This window comes from Salmo salar, chromosome 14 (assembly GCF_965601325.2).
Source record: "Salmo salar chromosome 14, fSalSal1, whole genome shotgun sequence".
NCBI classification, from domain to species: domain Eukaryota; kingdom Metazoa; phylum Chordata; class Actinopteri; order Salmoniformes; family Salmonidae; genus Salmo; species Salmo salar.
The window spans coordinates 14,267,501-14,285,515 of record NC_138304.1 but is presented as its reverse complement, the minus strand read 5'-3'; the positions used below and the strand labels follow the sequence as shown (position 1 = coordinate 14,285,515).

General features: G+C 41.6%; 1 protein-coding gene across 2 annotated transcripts in view; it reads left to right on the top strand.

Annotated features, from left to right (window-relative positions):
* Nucleotides 1-18,015, top strand: part of LOC106568959 (small conductance calcium-activated potassium channel protein 2) — a 67,567-nt gene that overhangs the window by 48,319 nt on the left and 1,233 nt on the right. The window contains exons 7-8 of one of the 2 annotated variants that reach the window (XM_014139848.3): nucleotides 11,545-11,672; nucleotides 14,352-14,421. In XM_014139848.3, coding sequence (XP_013995323.3) covers nucleotides 11,545-11,672; nucleotides 14,352-14,421 — 198 coding nt within the window. The other variant, XM_082960745.1, reaches the window with a different exon arrangement.

Sequence of the window (18,015 nt, the reverse complement as noted above, 5' to 3'; positions counted from 1 at the left end):
ACAAAAAGACACACAAAACATAACAGTATTAACCTGTCTGGGCTAGGGGGCAGTATTTTCACTGCCGGATGAAAAACGTACCCAATTTAAACTGGTTACTACTCTGGTCCAAAAACTAGAATATGCATATTATTAGTAGATTTAGATAGAAAATACTCTGAAGTTTCTAAAACTGTTTGAATGGTGTCTGTGAGTATAACAGAACTCATATGGCAGGCAAAAACCTGAGAAAAAGTCAACCAGGAAGTGGAGGATCTGAGAATTGTAGTTCTTCTTTCTAGTCCCTTTCAAAACTACAGTATCCGTGGGGTTACGTTGCACTTCCTAAGGCTTCCATTGGCTGTCTAAAGCCTTCAGAAAGTGCTTTGAGCCTTCTCCTGTCACTGGGCAGAGTATAGGAGCTCAGTTACTGAGTGGTCTGCCTGGCAACAAAGGGATTGGATATGCGTGGTCACGCGAGCACGCTGTTTCTTCTTTTTCTCCTTGAATGAATACGCTATTGTCCGGTTGGAATATTATCGCAATGTTACGTTAAAAATACCATAAAGATTGATTTTAAACAGCGTTTGACATGCTTCTAAGTACGGTAATGGAACATTTAGACTTTTCGTTTCTGGTTCCGCGCTCGCGTGTTATGCCTTTGGATAAGTGATCTGTACGCACGAACAAAACGGAGGTATTTGGACATAAATATGGATTATTTGGAACAAAAACAACATTTCTTGTGGAAGTAGCAGTCCTGGGAGTGCATTCTGACGAAGATCACCAAAGGTAAGAGAATATTTCTAATACTAATTCTGAATTTAGGTTGCCCCGAACTTGGCGGGTGTCTGAATAGCTCGCCGTGATGGCTGAGCTATGTACTCAGAATATTGAAAAATGTGCTTTCTCCGTAAAGCTATTTTAAAATCTGACACAGCGTTTGCATCCAGGGGTAGTCTATCTATAATTCTTTAAATAATTGTTCTATATTTTGTCAACGTTTATGATGAGTATTTTTGTAAATTGATGTGCACATTCATCGGTAGTTTTGGTGGGAATACATTTTCTGAACATCACGCGCCAATGTAAAATGCTGTTTTTGGATATAAATATGAACTTTATCGAACAAAACATACATGTATTGTGTAACATAATGTCCTAGGAGTGTCATCTGATGAAGATCGTCAAAGGTTAGTGCTTCATTTAGCTGTGTTTTGGGTTTTATTGACACATGTCCTTGCTTGGAAAATGGCTGTGTGATTATTTTTGTCTATGTACTCTCCTAACATAATCTAATGTTTTGCTTTCGCTGTAAAGCCTTTTTGAAATCGGACAATGTGGTTACATCAAGGAGAAGTGTATCTTTAAAATGGTGTAAAATAGTTGTATGTTTGAGAAAGTTGAATTATGACATTTTGTTGTTTTTGAATTTGCCGCCCTGATATTTCACTGGCTGTGTCCTAGCTAGCGTCCCACTTAGCCCATAGAAGTTAACAATGTGATAAGCTATGCATAATTATATATGCATAAAAACCAAAGTCTGAGACCATGACAATTCCCACTCTCTCTTCACCTGACTCTATGCCTCCAGGATACTTTTCTGCTGGATTCCACAAAAATGAAAGCCCTAAAAAGCCTCCTCATTATTTCGCCCAGTCTTCCCCTTTCCGGCCCCAGGTTCCGAGAGGTGTTCCCAAGTTATGTCATCTTCACTTTGTTCCCCATCTCCTTCATTGCCACAACCCTACATTCTCCTGAGGTAACTCAGCACTGTATATGCTTTCACATAAATGCCTTCAACATGTTGTTTAGAGTACAATTACCCCAACACCTATCCCCTTTCATATGATGCATTAACCAATAAAGCAGCTAACCCCAACCCAACTATTATGTTTAACGTAGCTCCCAGACCCAACCCATCTGCATGTCTTACAATGTCACGTCCTGACCATAGAAAGCTGTTATTTTCTATGGTAGAGTAGGTCAGGGCGTGACATTTTTTTTTTCTAGTTTAGATTTTCTATGTTGTTAGGTTCTAGTTTTGTATTTCTATGTTGGGTTTTGTTTGGGATGATCTCCAGTTAGAGGCAGCTGGTCATCGTTGTCTCTAATTGGAGATCATACTTAAGTAGGTATTTTCCCACCTGGGTTTGTGGGAGATTGATTTTGAGTACGTGTATGTTAACGCTTCGTCACGGTTTGTTGTTTTTGTTCATTCAGTTTATTTTCTATGTATTGCATAGTTTCACAGTTCAATAAAATATGTGGAACGATAATCACGCTGCACTTTGGTCCGCTTCATCCTACGACAACCGTGACATACAGTCTGGTCTCTCTCTCTCTTTCGCTCCGCTTCCTCTGTCATGGTGTCTTCAAGCTCACCGATTATGCAGCTGGACCTCACTTCACGTGAGAACTATGCACCCACCGAGGAGAGACATGACGATCTTTACGGCTGCAGGTGCTGTAAGGAGTAGTGTGTGTGGACCATACCAACGCTGTCCCAACACCCCCACCTGGTGTATCTTGATGTACACTCAATCTCCAGAATTCAGCCCGTGTCCTATACACACTGCAACACATGGGTCATTTCCTGACTACATAGACTCTCCTATTATGTAATTTGTAAGTCGCTCTGGATAAGAGCGTCTGCTAAATGACGTAAATGTAAATGTAAAAATTATGGCAAGATCACTAATTTGTGACATTTGAATAATAGCCTCCCCTGTACACCCATCGGTCTCCCAGTTACCAGTTACCAAGCCATGTGGCACGAGTCCTCATAACCTGATATCCCAACAATGCTACTAAAGTAACCCCTGCTACTACTAACATGGCCCATGACTATAGCCTCCTTCAATTATGGTTGCTAGAGCGACTGCCGAGACAATAACTGCTGCATGTAATCTGTCAAGTGTTCGCCAGCTGTTAGAAATTGGGAAAGAGATTAATGAGTTGGAAGAATATCCAACCTAACAAAACTCTGAGTCAGGTTTCTTGAAAGTTTACCATAGTGTCTGAAATGCCACCACTATCTCTGGGTATGTGTAATGTTCAATTTAACTTAATTAAATCCCTATATTGTGTACAGTTAGCTGTCCTTCCTCTCCTATGAGCTATCTCCTGTAACAATATACAGTCTCTGGGAATGATACTCCTCCATCACCACAACCTTTATTTATGAGCCCCCACAGATCTTCACTGCAGTCACGTTCCATCCCACTTAACAGCCCTAAGTTAACATTCTGTCTCAAACACCTCTCCTCCTGCTACAGATACATTTGCACATATATCATTCCACCTAACCCATAACACACTAGTCACTACTCCTAATGCACTTCTTCAGTTATAAACATACTAAAACATTCTCAAATCAATTAGTCAATATACATCAGTCCCTCCTCTGGAACAAGGATCACTTATGTGCCACGAAACCTTGAAAAGGAAAGAGAAATAAAAGTACATGTTTAATAACTTCACAACACACTTAACTTCGTCCCACCCTAGTCAACAGCCAGTGGAATCGCGTGGCGCGAAATACAAATACCTCAAAAATGCTATAACTTCAATTTCTCAAACATATGACTATTTTACACCATTTTAAAGACAAGACTCTCGTTAATCTAACCACATTGTCCGATTTCAAAAAGGCTTTACAGCGAAAGCAAAACATTAGATTATGTCAGGAGAGTACCCTGCCAAAAATAATCACACAGCCATTTTCAAAGCAAGCGTATATGTCACAAAAACCAAAACCACAGCTAAATACAGCACTAACCTTTGATGATCTTCATCAGATGACACTCCTAGGACATTATGTTATTCAATACATGCATGTTTTGTTCAATCAAGAAAACTTCCGGTGAATTTACTAAATTACTCATGATAAACGTTGACAAAATACATAACAATTATTTTAAGAATTATAGATACAGAACTCCTTTATGCAAACGCTATGTCAGATTTTAAAATAGCTTTTCGGGCGAAAGCACATTTTGCAATATTCTGAGTACATAGCTCAGCCATCACAGGCTAGCTAATTTGACACCCACCAAGTTTGGGGCAACCTAAACTCAGAATTACTATTAGAAAAATTTGATTACCTTTGCTGTTCTTCATCAGAATGCACTCCCAGGACTTCTACTTCAACAACAAATGTTGTTTTGGTTCCAAATAATCCATAGTTATATCCAAATACCTCCGTTTTGTTTGTGCGTTCAGGTCACTATCCGAAGGGTAATGCGCGAGTGCATTTCGTGACAAAAAAAAATCTAAATATTCCATTACCGTACTTAGAAGCATGTGAAACGCTGTTTAAAATCAATTTTTATGCTATTTTTCTCGTAAAATAGCGATAATATTCCAACCGGGCAACGTTGTATTCATTCAAAGGCTGAAAGAAAAAAATTGAGAAGTCTCGTGAACGCGCATCTCAGTCTCACTGTCCCCAGGCTGACCACTTACAAACTCTGCTGCTGTACTTTGCCCAGAGACAGCAGACACCCCATTCCACTTTCTGGCAGCTTTAGAGAGCCAATGGAAGCCTTAGAAAGTGTCACGTTACAGCACAGATGCTGTATTTTCGATAGAGATGCAACAGAAGGACAACAAATTGTCAGACAGGGCACTTCCTGTATGGAATCTTCTCAGGTTTTGGCCTGCCATATGAGTTCTGTTATACTCACAGACACCATTCAAACAGTTTTAGAAACTTTAGAGTGTTTCTATCTAAATCTACTAATTATATGCATATTCTCATTTCTGGGCAAGAGTAGTAACCAGTTTAAATCGGGTACGTTTTTTATCCGGCCGTGAAAATACTGCCCCCTAGCCCCAACAGGTTAATGCGACTGAAACTGGGGGAAAGAACCGTCCATCCGTTACATTCTATGCCCATGTTATGCTGGTCTCCATGCCCTCTCCTTCATTTTCATCCTGGGTTTTATCACAAAACACAGACTATGAGCCATGCATGCAATTAATTGTACTGAAACATCCAGCCATCTCTATGTATCGATGCGATTGAACATTAAATTGCTGATGACATGGTAAAACAAAAGAGAGAAAAAAAAACCTTCATGGTTGACCCAAGCTTTCATTCAGTGAGTTCTCTAACAACCTCCCTGTCGGAGGACACTTAGAGATAAGGTTTCTGGAGCCTCCCCCTAGGCCTAATACATTTTAGCAGCGCCCCCACACCGTTCAAAAGCAATTCTCTCTCTCTGTATCCAAATCATAACTACAACATTTTATAAATTATCCAACCCAAGTTCAGAATGACAGTCCTTGGTGCTTACTTTGAGTCTAGGACTCGAATTCCAGCTTCTCAATTTAGCACACATCATCCCTGTTAGAATGTACATTTATAAACTGAACCTTTTATGGCCGGTAATAACTCTTCTCATTACAGCTCCCCTTTGTCCCTGTTTTCCTGTTGCAAGTGGTCTGGTAATGAAAGATCAGTATCTCAATGCATCCTTAGTCTAAATTGTTCTCAGTGTGTAGACCCCCCCCACTTCTCCCAGCACTTCATTCTAGCATGTCTTTTTCAAATATAATTTACAGTTCATCTTCCCAACGGCACATGTAACTGTTGCCTGTCCCATTTGATGGCCCTGGCTAATGTCCCGATTCCAATATCTAAATAGATACATCCGTTTCTCCCACATACACAAGTCTCTCACCTGAGCCGTTCTCTCTCTCCTCGCTCACTCCACACGCGCTTTCAGCACTACTACTGCCCGCACCCCGGTTTATGGCTCGGAAGTGTTAAAAGATAGAAGTGTTAAAAATCACTGTCGCATTGCACGCCTTTGTCTCTCTTTCTTCAGCCGGTTAGGGAGGGTTTTGAGGTTCACACACACTGTTTGTGGTCAAATTATTCCTACCACGCATTAACTTCTATGGGCTACGTGGGACCTGCGGGACACAGCCAGTGAAATATCAGGGCGGCAAATTCAAAAACAACAAAATGTCATAATTCAACTTTCTCAAACATTATTATTATTATTATTATTATTATTCAGACACTTGGCGAGTGTCTGAATAACTCGCCGTGATGGCGAGCTATGTACTCAGAATATTGAAAAATGTGCTTTCGCCGAAAAGCTATTTTAAAATCTGACACAGCGATTGCATAAAGGAGTTCTGTATCTATAATTCTTAAAATAATTGTTATGTATTTTGTCAATGTTTATGATGAGTATTTTTGTAAATTCACCGGAAGTTTTTGGTGGGAATACATTTTCTGAACATCACGCGCCAATGTAAAAAGCTGTTTTTGGATATAAATATGAACTTGATTGAACAAAACATACATGTATTGTATAACATAATGTCCTAGGAGTGTCATCTGATGAAGATCATCAAAGGTTAGTGCTTCATTTAGCTGTGTTTTGGGTTTTATTGACATATATGCTTGCTTGGAAAATGGCTGTGTGTTTATTTTGGTCTATGTACTCTCCTAACATAATCTAATGTTTTGCTTTTGCTGTAAAGCCCTTTTGAAATCGGAGAACGTGGTTGGATTAACCTGTCTGGGCCAGTGGGACGCTTGCGTCCCACCCTAATCAACAGCCAGTGGAATCGCGTCGCTCTAAATGCAAAACCTCATAAATGCTATAACTTCAATTTCTCAAACATATGACTATTTTACACCGTTTTATAGATACACCTCTCCTGAATCAAACCACGTTGTCCGATTTCAAAAAGGCTTTACAGCAAAAGCAAAACATTAGATTATGTCAGCAGAGTACCCAGCCAAAAATAATCACACAGCCATTTTCAAAGCAACTAGCATGCATCACAAATACCCAAAACACAGCTAAATGCAGCACTAACCTTTGACAACCTTCATCAGATGACACTCCTAGGACATCATGTTACACAACACATGCATTTTTTGTTCGATAAAGTTCATATTTATATATAAAAACAGCATTTTACATTGGCGCATGACGTTCAGAAAATCTTTTCCCTCAAATGCTTCCGGTGAATTAGCGCTACAATTTACAAAATTACTATTCGAAAACATAGTTAAAATGTAATATTGTCATTCAAAGACTTATAGATTAACATGTCTTGAATGCCATCGCTTTGCCAGATTTAAAAATAACTTTACTGGGAAATCACACTTTGCAATAAACGACGTGGTATGCCCAGAAAAAAAGTCTAGGCTATAAATGTTGGAGCCATCTTGGAACAATCAACCATCAAAAATACTATTGTAAATATAATAATATTATATAATATAATAATATAATAATATAATAGCCTGTGCCATTAAACCCCTACAACTCATCCAGAACGCCGCAGCCCGTCTGGTGTTCAACCTTCCCAAGTTCTCTCACGTCACCCCGCTCCTCCGCTCTCTCCACTGGCTTCCAGTTGAAGCTCGCATCCGCTACAAGACCATGGTGATTGCCTACGGAGCTGTGAAGGGAACGGCACCTCCATACCTTCAGGCTCTGATCAGGCCCTACACCCAAACAAGGGCACTGCGTTCATCCACCACTGGCCTGCTGGCCCCCCTACCTCTGAGGAAGCACAGTTCCCGCTCAGCCCAGTCAAAACTGTTCGCTGCTCTGGCACCCCAATGGTGGAACAAGCTCCCTCACGACGCCAGGACAGCGGAGTCAATCACCACCTTCCGGAGACACCTGAAACCCCACCTCTTTAAGGAATACCTAGGATAGGATAAAGTAATCCTTCTAACCCCCCCCCCACCCCTTAAAAGATTTAGATGCACTATTGTAAAGTGGTTGTTCCACTGGATATCATAAGGTGAATGCACCATTTTGTAAGTCGCTCTGGATAAGAGCGTCTGCTAAATGACTTAAATGTAAATGTAAATAATCCCTTACCTTTGATTATCTTTATCAGAAGGCACTTCTAGGAATCCCAGGTCCATAACAAATGTAGTTTTGTTCAAAAAAGTTAATAATTTATGTCCCAATAGTGTTATCGTGCTCCGAAGGCTAGTGAAAATGTACCGTGTGCGTCTGACTTGTCGTCAGGAATGAGCAAAACAAATATATTTAAGTTCATTCAAACATGTCAAACGTTGTATAACATAAATCTTTAGGGGCTTTTTCAACCAGGGCTTCAATAATATTCCATTGGGACGGTTGCATTGTTTTTCAAAACGTTTCGAAAAGGGAGAGTACCCATGGGCGCCGACGTCGCAATGGTAATGGCCCATCCCCTGTGACCAAGTTCCACAGCCTCTCTTTCAGTCAATTTTGATAGTAGGAGACGCAAACCACTTTGTAAAGACTGGGGACATCTAGTGGAAGCCATAGGAAGTGCTAAATGATTCACAAGCCCCTGTGTGTTTCAATGGCAAATGTTTGAAGTGATATCCACACATCAGATTTCAGTTTCCTGTCAGGATTTGTCTCAGGGTTTTGACTGCCATATGAGTTCTGTTATACTCACAGACACCATTCAAACAGTTTTAGAAACTTTAGGGTATTTTCTATCCAAATCAAACAATTATATGCATATTCTCGTTACTGGGCAGGAGTAGTAACCAGATTAAATCGGGTACGTTTTTTTATCCGGCCGTGCAAATACTGCCCCCTATCCCCAACAGGTTTTAAGGAGTGTATCTTTAAAATGGTGTAAAATAGTCGTATGTTTGACATTTTTTTGAGGTTTTTGAGATTTTGTATTTCGCGCCACACTGTTCCGCAGGTTTTAAACAACAGGTTTTAAACTCAGGCTCTCCAGGTCCATATCCTATAATTGTTTAGCCTACAATTCTCATCTCCCCAAGATGTGGAAACAGGTATAGGAACTTTGCCTACCTTGTTTGTTGCTGTCACGTCCTGACCAGCAGAGGGAGTAATTGTGTTAGTTTTGGTCAGGGCGTGGCAGAGGGTTTGTGTTGTGTATGCATTTCTATGGTCTGTCTAGTTTAGTTTTCTATGTTTAGGATTGGGTGTTGGACTCTCAATTGGAGGCAGGTGTTTCTAGTTGCCTCTGATTGAGAGTCCTATATAGAGGTGTGTGTTTGGTTTGGTTATTTTGTGGGTAGTTGTATTTGCACTGCTTGTAGTTATAGCCTGCAAATCTGTTAGCTGTCGTTCTTTGTTTGTTGTTTTTCCGTGTTCGCTATAATAAATATAATTATGAGCACGCAACCCGCTGCGCCTTAGTCTCTACATTACGACACCTGTGACAGTTGCCAGCTCCTGCTCCACTGATCTGGACTATTTGGTTTGACTGTAAATCGTGGTGAATCCTGCCGACAACGCCAAATGTTAGTTTCTAATTTTCAGAGTAAATAACTCACGGACACTAGAGAAGCGTAACCAAGTTTAATTCTTCCCAAAGGGTTGATACAGCTGTAATTCAGACACAGACATGGCTTCCCCCGTGGTAGTATTCATACCCCACTTTGGGTGGAGTCTCCTCCTTATCGCTAAACATTGCATCAATCTTGCTAAGCAGGGAGCAAAGTGATATGATCCTTAAACGGTTTCTCCCCTTATCAGTACTGCCACATGCGATCATGTTCCCTGTACTCAGCCCCTCCCAAGCTTCCTTATGGCACCCCTCATGTCTCTTTTGTAACTAATGTTCCTATACTTCTGAGTATAACAATGTTTCACCCAGAATCCAAGAGATGAACATTTCTAAATGCTTTCCCCTAAAAAACGCTCCAATTAAATGTTGACTGAAATGTAAGCCTACCTGACAAAATGATATAATTCTGATTTGTATCAATGGGGAGGACATTTGTTTTGCTAAATTGAATTAAAGGGCAACGACACCCTCCAAAAAATATATATTTCACATTTTTCCCAGACCTCAAATGTTTGTCTTTTTTTTTTGAAAACGTTTGATTTTGAGAGTGAAAATCAGAAAAATCTATAGGAAAACAGGATTTTTCACACAGGACCCACTTCTCCAGGCACCACTACACCCCTGCATAGGGCTGATGGAAAGTAAGCAGTCCATTCACTGAGACATAATAAGCCAGTAGGTCCCAATCATAAGAATACAAAAACACAACCATTAGGCTAAGCATTTCCCAGTCGAAATGGACAACTATTACTTCCCATTGCAAAAAAACATTTCATGTATAGCACACAAAGTAACCAGTGATCTAAAGTGTAAACAATGTTTTACACACATAAGCTATTTTCAAGGAGATGGCTAACAGCATGCGAGTTGCAATAAAGAACACATTTCCACTCACCAGATGATAATCATTTGAAACTTAAATTCTTGTTGAAAGTTATTCTTGAAAAGGGAGAACCTAACAAATTAGCAACAACATCCTCTTCGATAACACCTGCTGCAGCTGCTGCAAACTAGCCTACAACAAAAGCTAGCTAGCTAGACTGTGGGAAAGCTACTGCTCGCTATTGCACAGTGACTTGTTGGCCTTCAAGAAGGCAAAAGTTTCCATACTTTCTGTAAAAAGGGTTCCACCCATTGCAAGTCAATGTGATTGGTTGATTTCACAGTCACTCCCGCATTTTGCCCTAATACAGTTAATGGCAGATGCCTTCTATCAAGCTTCTGATGGCCTAGCTGTCACGTCCTGACCAGTAATAGGGGTTATTTGTTATTATAGGTTGGTCAGGACGTGGCAGGGGGTGTTTGTTTCATGCGGTTTGGGCTATGTATTTAGGTAGAGGGGTATTTGTTTTATATTGTTCGGGGTGTGTGTGTATGTAGAGGGGTGTTGGATTTATGTGTTCCGGGGTTTTTGGTTTATGTTCTTGTTTTGTATTCTAGGGTTTCTATGTTGTGTTTTTTTTGTTGGCCTGGTATGGTTCTCAATCAGGAACAGTTGTACATCGTTGTTTCTGATTGAGAGTCATACTTAGGGAGCCTGTTTTCTACCTGTCCCTTTGTGGGAGATTGTTTTTGCACTGCTGTGTATATGTGTCGTTCTTTGTTTATTGTTTTTTCGTGTTCACCTATAAATAAAATAATGATGAGCACGCAACCCGCTGCGCCTTGGTCTTTACCCTACGACACCCGTGACACTAGCCAATGGCTGACTTAGCTAGCTAGATTTATCTTCCAGGGACCACCAAAGAATTCCGTGTTAACCCTTTCCTTTCCAACAAAAATATAAGAGATTAAACCGGAACATCATTGAAAATATATATTTTTTTATTTTATAAATCCTTAGCCTTTCTCTTAAAGTGTAGAAGGCCCTAATTGTTCCCCCCTGGGTTTGGGTTAGTAAAAATGTGTATAGTGGCTCTATTTGCCCTCAGAATGCTTTTTTCACTATTCTGAATGTCTAAAGAATCCATATGTTGTTCTGAAATATGAACATAGAAATATTAGACATTTTGAACTCTTATTATGGTGACGATTTGACAAAATTCCAATCATGGTCTTGAATTGGACTCGCATTTTTTTGGTCTCGGTCTCGACTCAATCTCGCCCCCCTTCCGGTCTTGGTCTTGACTCAGACTCAATTCGCTCCGGTCTTGCTCTTGAATCAGTCTCGCTTTATGTGGTCTCGAACACAACACTGCGTGACACCTTGCCCATGTTGTAAGGATTCACATTTGTTTCCTCATTGTTCCGCAGGTAAAGAACACAGCTGCCAATGTACTCAGGGAAACATGGCTCATCTACAAACACACTAAGCTGGTCAAGAAGATAGATCACGCTAAGGTGCGCAAACACCAGCGGAAGTTTCTACAGGCCATCCATCAGTAAGTACCATTTCCCAAAGAATATGACTTCCTTGTAAGCATGCCTGAAGCCTATGTGAACACTTAGTTGTTTTTTTACCACCTGTTCAAAGTTGTTAAATATATGTTATTGTCTTTATTGTTATTTGTTGTTGAAGCAGTAGGAAGTAATAGTGGTTTTAGTTGCACTGCTATCATACTAACAGTATTTAGCTGTATTTGTGTATTCCTAACAGCACTCCTAGCCAGCAGCATTACTGGTAGTGTTTGTTATAATGTCCTACTTTTCCTACTCTCTCTGCCATTTCCTGTGACAATATCCTATGTGTTCAGTTAGCTAGTTGTGTTATTCAGTAGTATACACAAATAATAACACACACAAAACGCAGCTGCACCTGACACACACACACACACACACACACACACACACACACACACACACACACACACACACACACACTAAAGCCCTGCACGGGCATGAATTTTAAGCCCGAGCCCTATCCATGCCCAATTGCTTCTGCCAAATTTAAGGCCCTGCCTGAAACCCGAAATCTAAAATAACTTCCTCTGTTAGTAAATCCATTAGCTGCCCCACTCTGTCTGTCACTCGCTGCCTGCGCGCAGCTCGCTCTGCATGCGTTCTGTTCATGGTGCTCTGAGTCTGTGAGTATCCATAGCAATGGCCCGTTTGGGCTGCTTTGCTCAATGAAGAGACATGAGAGAGCGGTTAGCTACTTTTCGTCACTCTAAACTCCGACAAAACTCAAGGAACATTATTATTTTCTGTGAAATAATCTCTCATGTCTTATATTTGACGAGGTTGAAGCACTTCTGACACCATGTTATGAACTTAGTACTGCACAGCAGAGCACAAGCAAATGGCTCAGCTTCAAAATGTTAGTGATCAACTTAGTGATACCCGAGCCCTGCCCGTACCCTAGTTATTGATGAAAAAATAGGCCCTACCCGGCCCCTAACCCAATGTATAATGACAGGGCCCGGTTTGGGTAGCAAAGCTCTAACACACACACACACACACCTGTGCATACTCTCTCTCTGTCTCACACATATACACACCACCCACAGTGAGAAGTGTAATGGTTCTTGTTTCGTGGATGTTTCGTGGATGTTGTGGGGTTTAAAACTTTGTACTGTGTTCTGTCTTTGTTTTGCTCTATCACTGCAGAGCTCAGAAGTAAGTTGAGTCTTCTATGTTTCTCCTCCTGTTTCCTCTACATTCTCTCTCTCCATGTCTGCGTTTTGACATGCATGAACCTTCAAATGCTGGATGCCGATTGTTTTGGTTTCCTTTTAATGTTCCATTTACCCTCATCCTCTGAATGGAATGACAAAAAGCATCAACATTACCACTGATGATGACATGGTAGTGGGGTGTCTGAAGAAAGTGAGAGGCATCTGGCAGTATGAGCTTGTTGGGGCTTGTCGGCTTGGCCAGAGTCCATTCATCAATGAAGTCGCCATCTATGATGTTACCATGATTAATATAGCTACAATGTGTAGACTATATTAACCGGCATTGGCAGACCCATCCTTGCTCCTGATTTTGTATTAAAACACATATCCTCAGGGTATAAAAAGTCTTATTTTGTTTTGGGGTGTTTTTTTTACGGCAAATCAACACTCAGCCATATCAGACACTCACAATAAAGAGCACAAACCAAGTGGTATCTTTACCCACCATAGTAGTACCCTGGTAAACCGTTTTAGAATAATTTTTTTGTACCCAGCTCGGGTCCTTTCCTTCACAGGCACGAGCTAGAAAGGACAGTGCCAAACTAAGCCTCTCTCGTTAGATGAAGCCGAAAACAGAGCCTTTGTTGTGATCTCCCAATTTGCACATGAATGAATGTCCTTGAATGTCATTGCATCAGAATTAGCCCTATAGAGGACTTTCTACCTGATCAAGTCACCAGAATGTTGATCCATTGATTGACTGGCGTCATCACTCCAAACCAACGCACAAATCTCCAAGGTATTTCAGTATTTATTGAGAGTGATACACCATTCTTGAACCTTTATTTACCTTATCCTAGATAAGGAATGTCATTTCCAAGGGCGACCAGATCAAGAAGATCAGTGTTTAGGAAGTGTAGTACGTCAAAATCCTAAATCAACAAAGTCATTTAACGTAACCACTTTTTTTCTGTTTTATCGGTCAGTGCCATAGATTGAATTTAAAGTGCCACTGCAAGAATTATTGTATGTCACATTCACAGGCTCTGGCCCTTCCCCCACTAGCACCCTCCACACCATAAGTGCACATCACTCACAAGTCATTGCAAGCTCACCCAATGACTGATGTTTCTCTGACGGACTGCCACTGAGCTAGCTGGAAAGGTGTGACAGCTGGAAGCATACAGAGGCATGTCACCTTTATGAAAGGCTTTATTTATACATTTTTATTGACAGAATTGTGTGGGGGGAGACTTATTTTGTTTTGACTCATAGATTTCTTTGCATTTTTGCATGTGTTGGTATGGCGATGATCAAGACTGGGAATGCTTATGTATGCATGCAGGCTCTCTCTCCTCCACGTGCTCCCAGAGAGCGTTCTCCTGACAAAGATGTGTTGCTTCTTCCCCCCTTCCACCCATCCACCTTCACCCTGATGACCGACAAACCAACCCCTGCCCTCTATCCCCACTCTCTCCCCACTCCAACCCCCATGCCTCTGCCCAGACTACGCAGTGTAAAGATGGAGCAGAGGAAACTCAACGATCAGGCCAACACGCTAGTGGACCTGGCGAAGGTAAGAAGACTGTGGTTGATGTGGGTGGCATTTGCACTCCAGGTGTCTGTTTTAAAATGTTCAGAAGATGGTGCTTTAATGTGTGTTTGCAGTGCCAGACCCCCACCCCTCTCTCTACACATGAGGTTAAAGCAGTCTGTCTTGTCCTAGGGGATAGAGCATTGGATAGCCATGTAAATAACAGGTAAACTCTGCAACTGTATGTGCGTTATTCAAACTTCTCAGTAGTCATTACCCTGCAAACAAAAATGAGTCGTTAGGACGTCCCCGGAACCTTGCAAAATGGTCGCCTTGAGTCGTCAGGACGTTGTGTCATGGTTTTGTGTAGTTCCCGGTTTATTCCCAGGACATCCCCAAGGACAATTTTAGGATTTTCTTGAAATGTTGTTTCATGGTCCTGTGGAGGTTTTGTCTATTTCCTAGTTTGTTCCGGGAATGTCCCCAGGGACGATTTTAGGATGTTTTTAGGATGTTGTATCATTGACTCGTGGATGTTTTTGTCTAGTTCCCGGTTTGTTCCAGGGACGTCCCCAAGGATGTTTATGGGACGTTCTTAGAATGTTCGGTCATGTTCCCCTGGAGGTTTTGTCTATTTTCCCAGTTTGTTCTGGGAACATCCCCATGGACGTTTTTAGGACATTCAAGGGATATTGTGTCATAGTCCCCTGACGGTTATCACATTTCAGGTAAGACCCAAATGCAGACTGTGTTGGAGTAACAGTGTTTATTACAGCAACAGTAAGTACCGAGAACATACTAGTAAAACTGAGACATGGTCCTCACGGACGTCCTGGTAACTTACAGGGAACTAGACAAAGGTCCCCAGAGAACGTTCCCTTGGGACCATCATGCGACGTCCCCTTGTGGTCATTAAATGTTCCATGGATAACGTCCTATCAGAACCAAATAGGAACCTTTACGTAACATTTCCTAATGAACATAAAAATAACCTGTACTGAATGTCCTCTTATAGTCCCAAGGTTAACATCATGTTCAAATGTTCCTAGAACGTTCTCAGAACATCAGTGGGATAATGTCTCGCCAAAACCCTTAAAAGGACCTTATAGGAACGTCGCTTAATGTCCTTAGAACGTCCCCTGTTTGCTGGGTAGTAGCCTGTTCAGTTAAACACACAGAAGGGCTTTGCTTTTCCGTGAAGTCGTTTGTAGATTATTCCCTCAGTGTATGATTCTGTTAATGACAGATATATGATGATGAAAAATGACCAATTAGCTCAGAGATATGTATTCTCTCATTAATTTAACTGCAGGGCTATTAGTCTACATTTTGACAAGACATCCTTGATCCTGAATTGTCCCAGAACTAGGACCGGTGGAATTTACAGATGTAGAACACTTCCAAAATGCATATGTATATCAGGGATCATCAACTAGATTCATCTGCGAGACAATGTTTTCTTGAGCGGATGGTCAGGGTGCTGGAACATAATCATTTGTAGACTGCAAATTGACCGCTTGTAGCACAAACATATATACTGCTCAAAAAAATAAAGGGAACATTAAAATAACACATCCTAGATCTGAATGAATGAAATAATCTTATTAAATACTTTTTTCTTTACATAGTTGAATGTGCTGACAACAAAATCACACAAAAATAATCAATGGAAATCCAATTTATCAACCCATGGAGGTCTGGATTTGGAGTCACACTCAAAATTAAAGTGGAAAACCACACTATAGACTGATCCAACTTTGATGTAATGTCCTTAAAACAAGTCAAAATGAGGCTCAGTAGTGTGTGTGGCCTCCACGTGCCTGTATGACCTCCCTACAACGCCTGGGCATGCTCCTGATGAGGTGGCGGATGGTCTCCTGAGGGATCTCCTCCCAGACCTGGACTAAAGCATCCGCCAACTCCTGGACAGTCTGTGGTGCAACGTAGCGTTGGTGGATGGAGCGAGACATGATGTCCCAGATGTGCTCAATTGGATTCAGGTCTGGGGAACGGGCAGGCCAGTCCATAGCATCAATGCCTTCCTCTTGCAGGAACTGCTGACACACACCAGCCACATGAGGTCTGGCATTGTCTTGCATTAGGATGAACCCAGGGCCAACCGCACCAGCATATGGTCTCACAAGGGGTCTGAGGATCTCATCTCGGTACCTAATGGCAGTCAGGCTACCTCTGGCGAGCAAATGGAGGGCTGTGCGGCCCCCCAAAGAAATGCCACCCCACACCATGACTGACCCACCGCCAAACTGGTCATGCTGGAGGATGTTGCAGGCAGCAGAATGTTCTCCACGGCGTCTCCAGACTCTGTCACGTCTGTCACATGTGCTCAGTGTGAACCTGCTTTCATCTGTGAAGAGCACAGGGCGCCAGTGGCGAATTTGCCAATCTTGGTGTTCTCTGGCAAATGCCAAACGTCCTGCACAGTGTTGGGCTGTAAGCACAAACCCACCTGTGGACGTCGGGCCCTCATACCACCCTCATGGAGTCTGTTTCTGACCATTTGAGCAGACACATGCACATTTGTGGCCTGCTGGAGGTCATTTTGCAGGGCTCTGGCAGTGCTTCTCCTGCTCCTCCTTGCACAAAGGCGGAGGTAGCGGTCCTGCTGCTGGGTTGTTGCCCTCCTACGGCCTCCTCCACGTCTCCTGATGTACTGGCCTGTCTGCTGGTAGCGCCTCCATGCTCTGCACACTACACTGACAGACACAGCAAACCTTCTTGCCACAGCTCGCATTGATGTGCCATCCTGGATGAGCTGCACTACCTGAGCCACTTGTGTGGGTTGTAGACTCCGTCTCATGCTACCACTAGAGTGAAAGCACCGCCAGCATTCAAAAGTGACCAAAACATCAGCCAGGAAGCAAAGGAACTGAGAAGTGGTCTGTGGTCCCCACCTGCAGAACCACTCCTTTATTGGGGGTGTCTTGCTAATTGCCTATAATTTCCACCTGTTGTCTATTCCATTTGCACAACAGCATGTGAAATGTATTGTCAATCAGTGTTGCTTCCTAAGTGGACAGTTTGATTTCACAGAAGTGTGATTGACTTGGAGTTACATTGTGTTGTTTAAGTGTTCCCTTTATTTTTTTGAGCAGTGTATAATATTTGACTGAAACAAAATCACAACAGTTGGGGAACCCTGCTGTATATGAATACACTTTCAGTGATTGAGTGTTTAGAAATAGCTGATAAAAAAAGAGATCCCCATCAATTTGTTCTTGCCCTAGTTACTACCCCTTCTACCCCAGATATTTTTCTCTTTCCTGGTAACTCTGATATTGAGATCCTTAGATTCCGATTGTAGTTGTTTGCTTGTTTACTCTAACATGATTTATTTATTCATTAATTTGTTCATAATTACCTCGTAAGGGGTCATGCGCAACTGATGTGAGATCAAAGCTACTAGGCTAATTTCTATCTTTGGCTCTTTGGCAGAAAGAGCAATAATACTGATATAATACAGTATTTACATATATATGCTTTGAGTGCAATTTATGGACCATACCAATAATACTGATAGAATACAATATTTACGTTTGAGTGCAATTTATGACGAGTGTCAAACGACGACATTTCTATATACACAGTAAATTCAGTTAGCATACAGTATACCGTAAT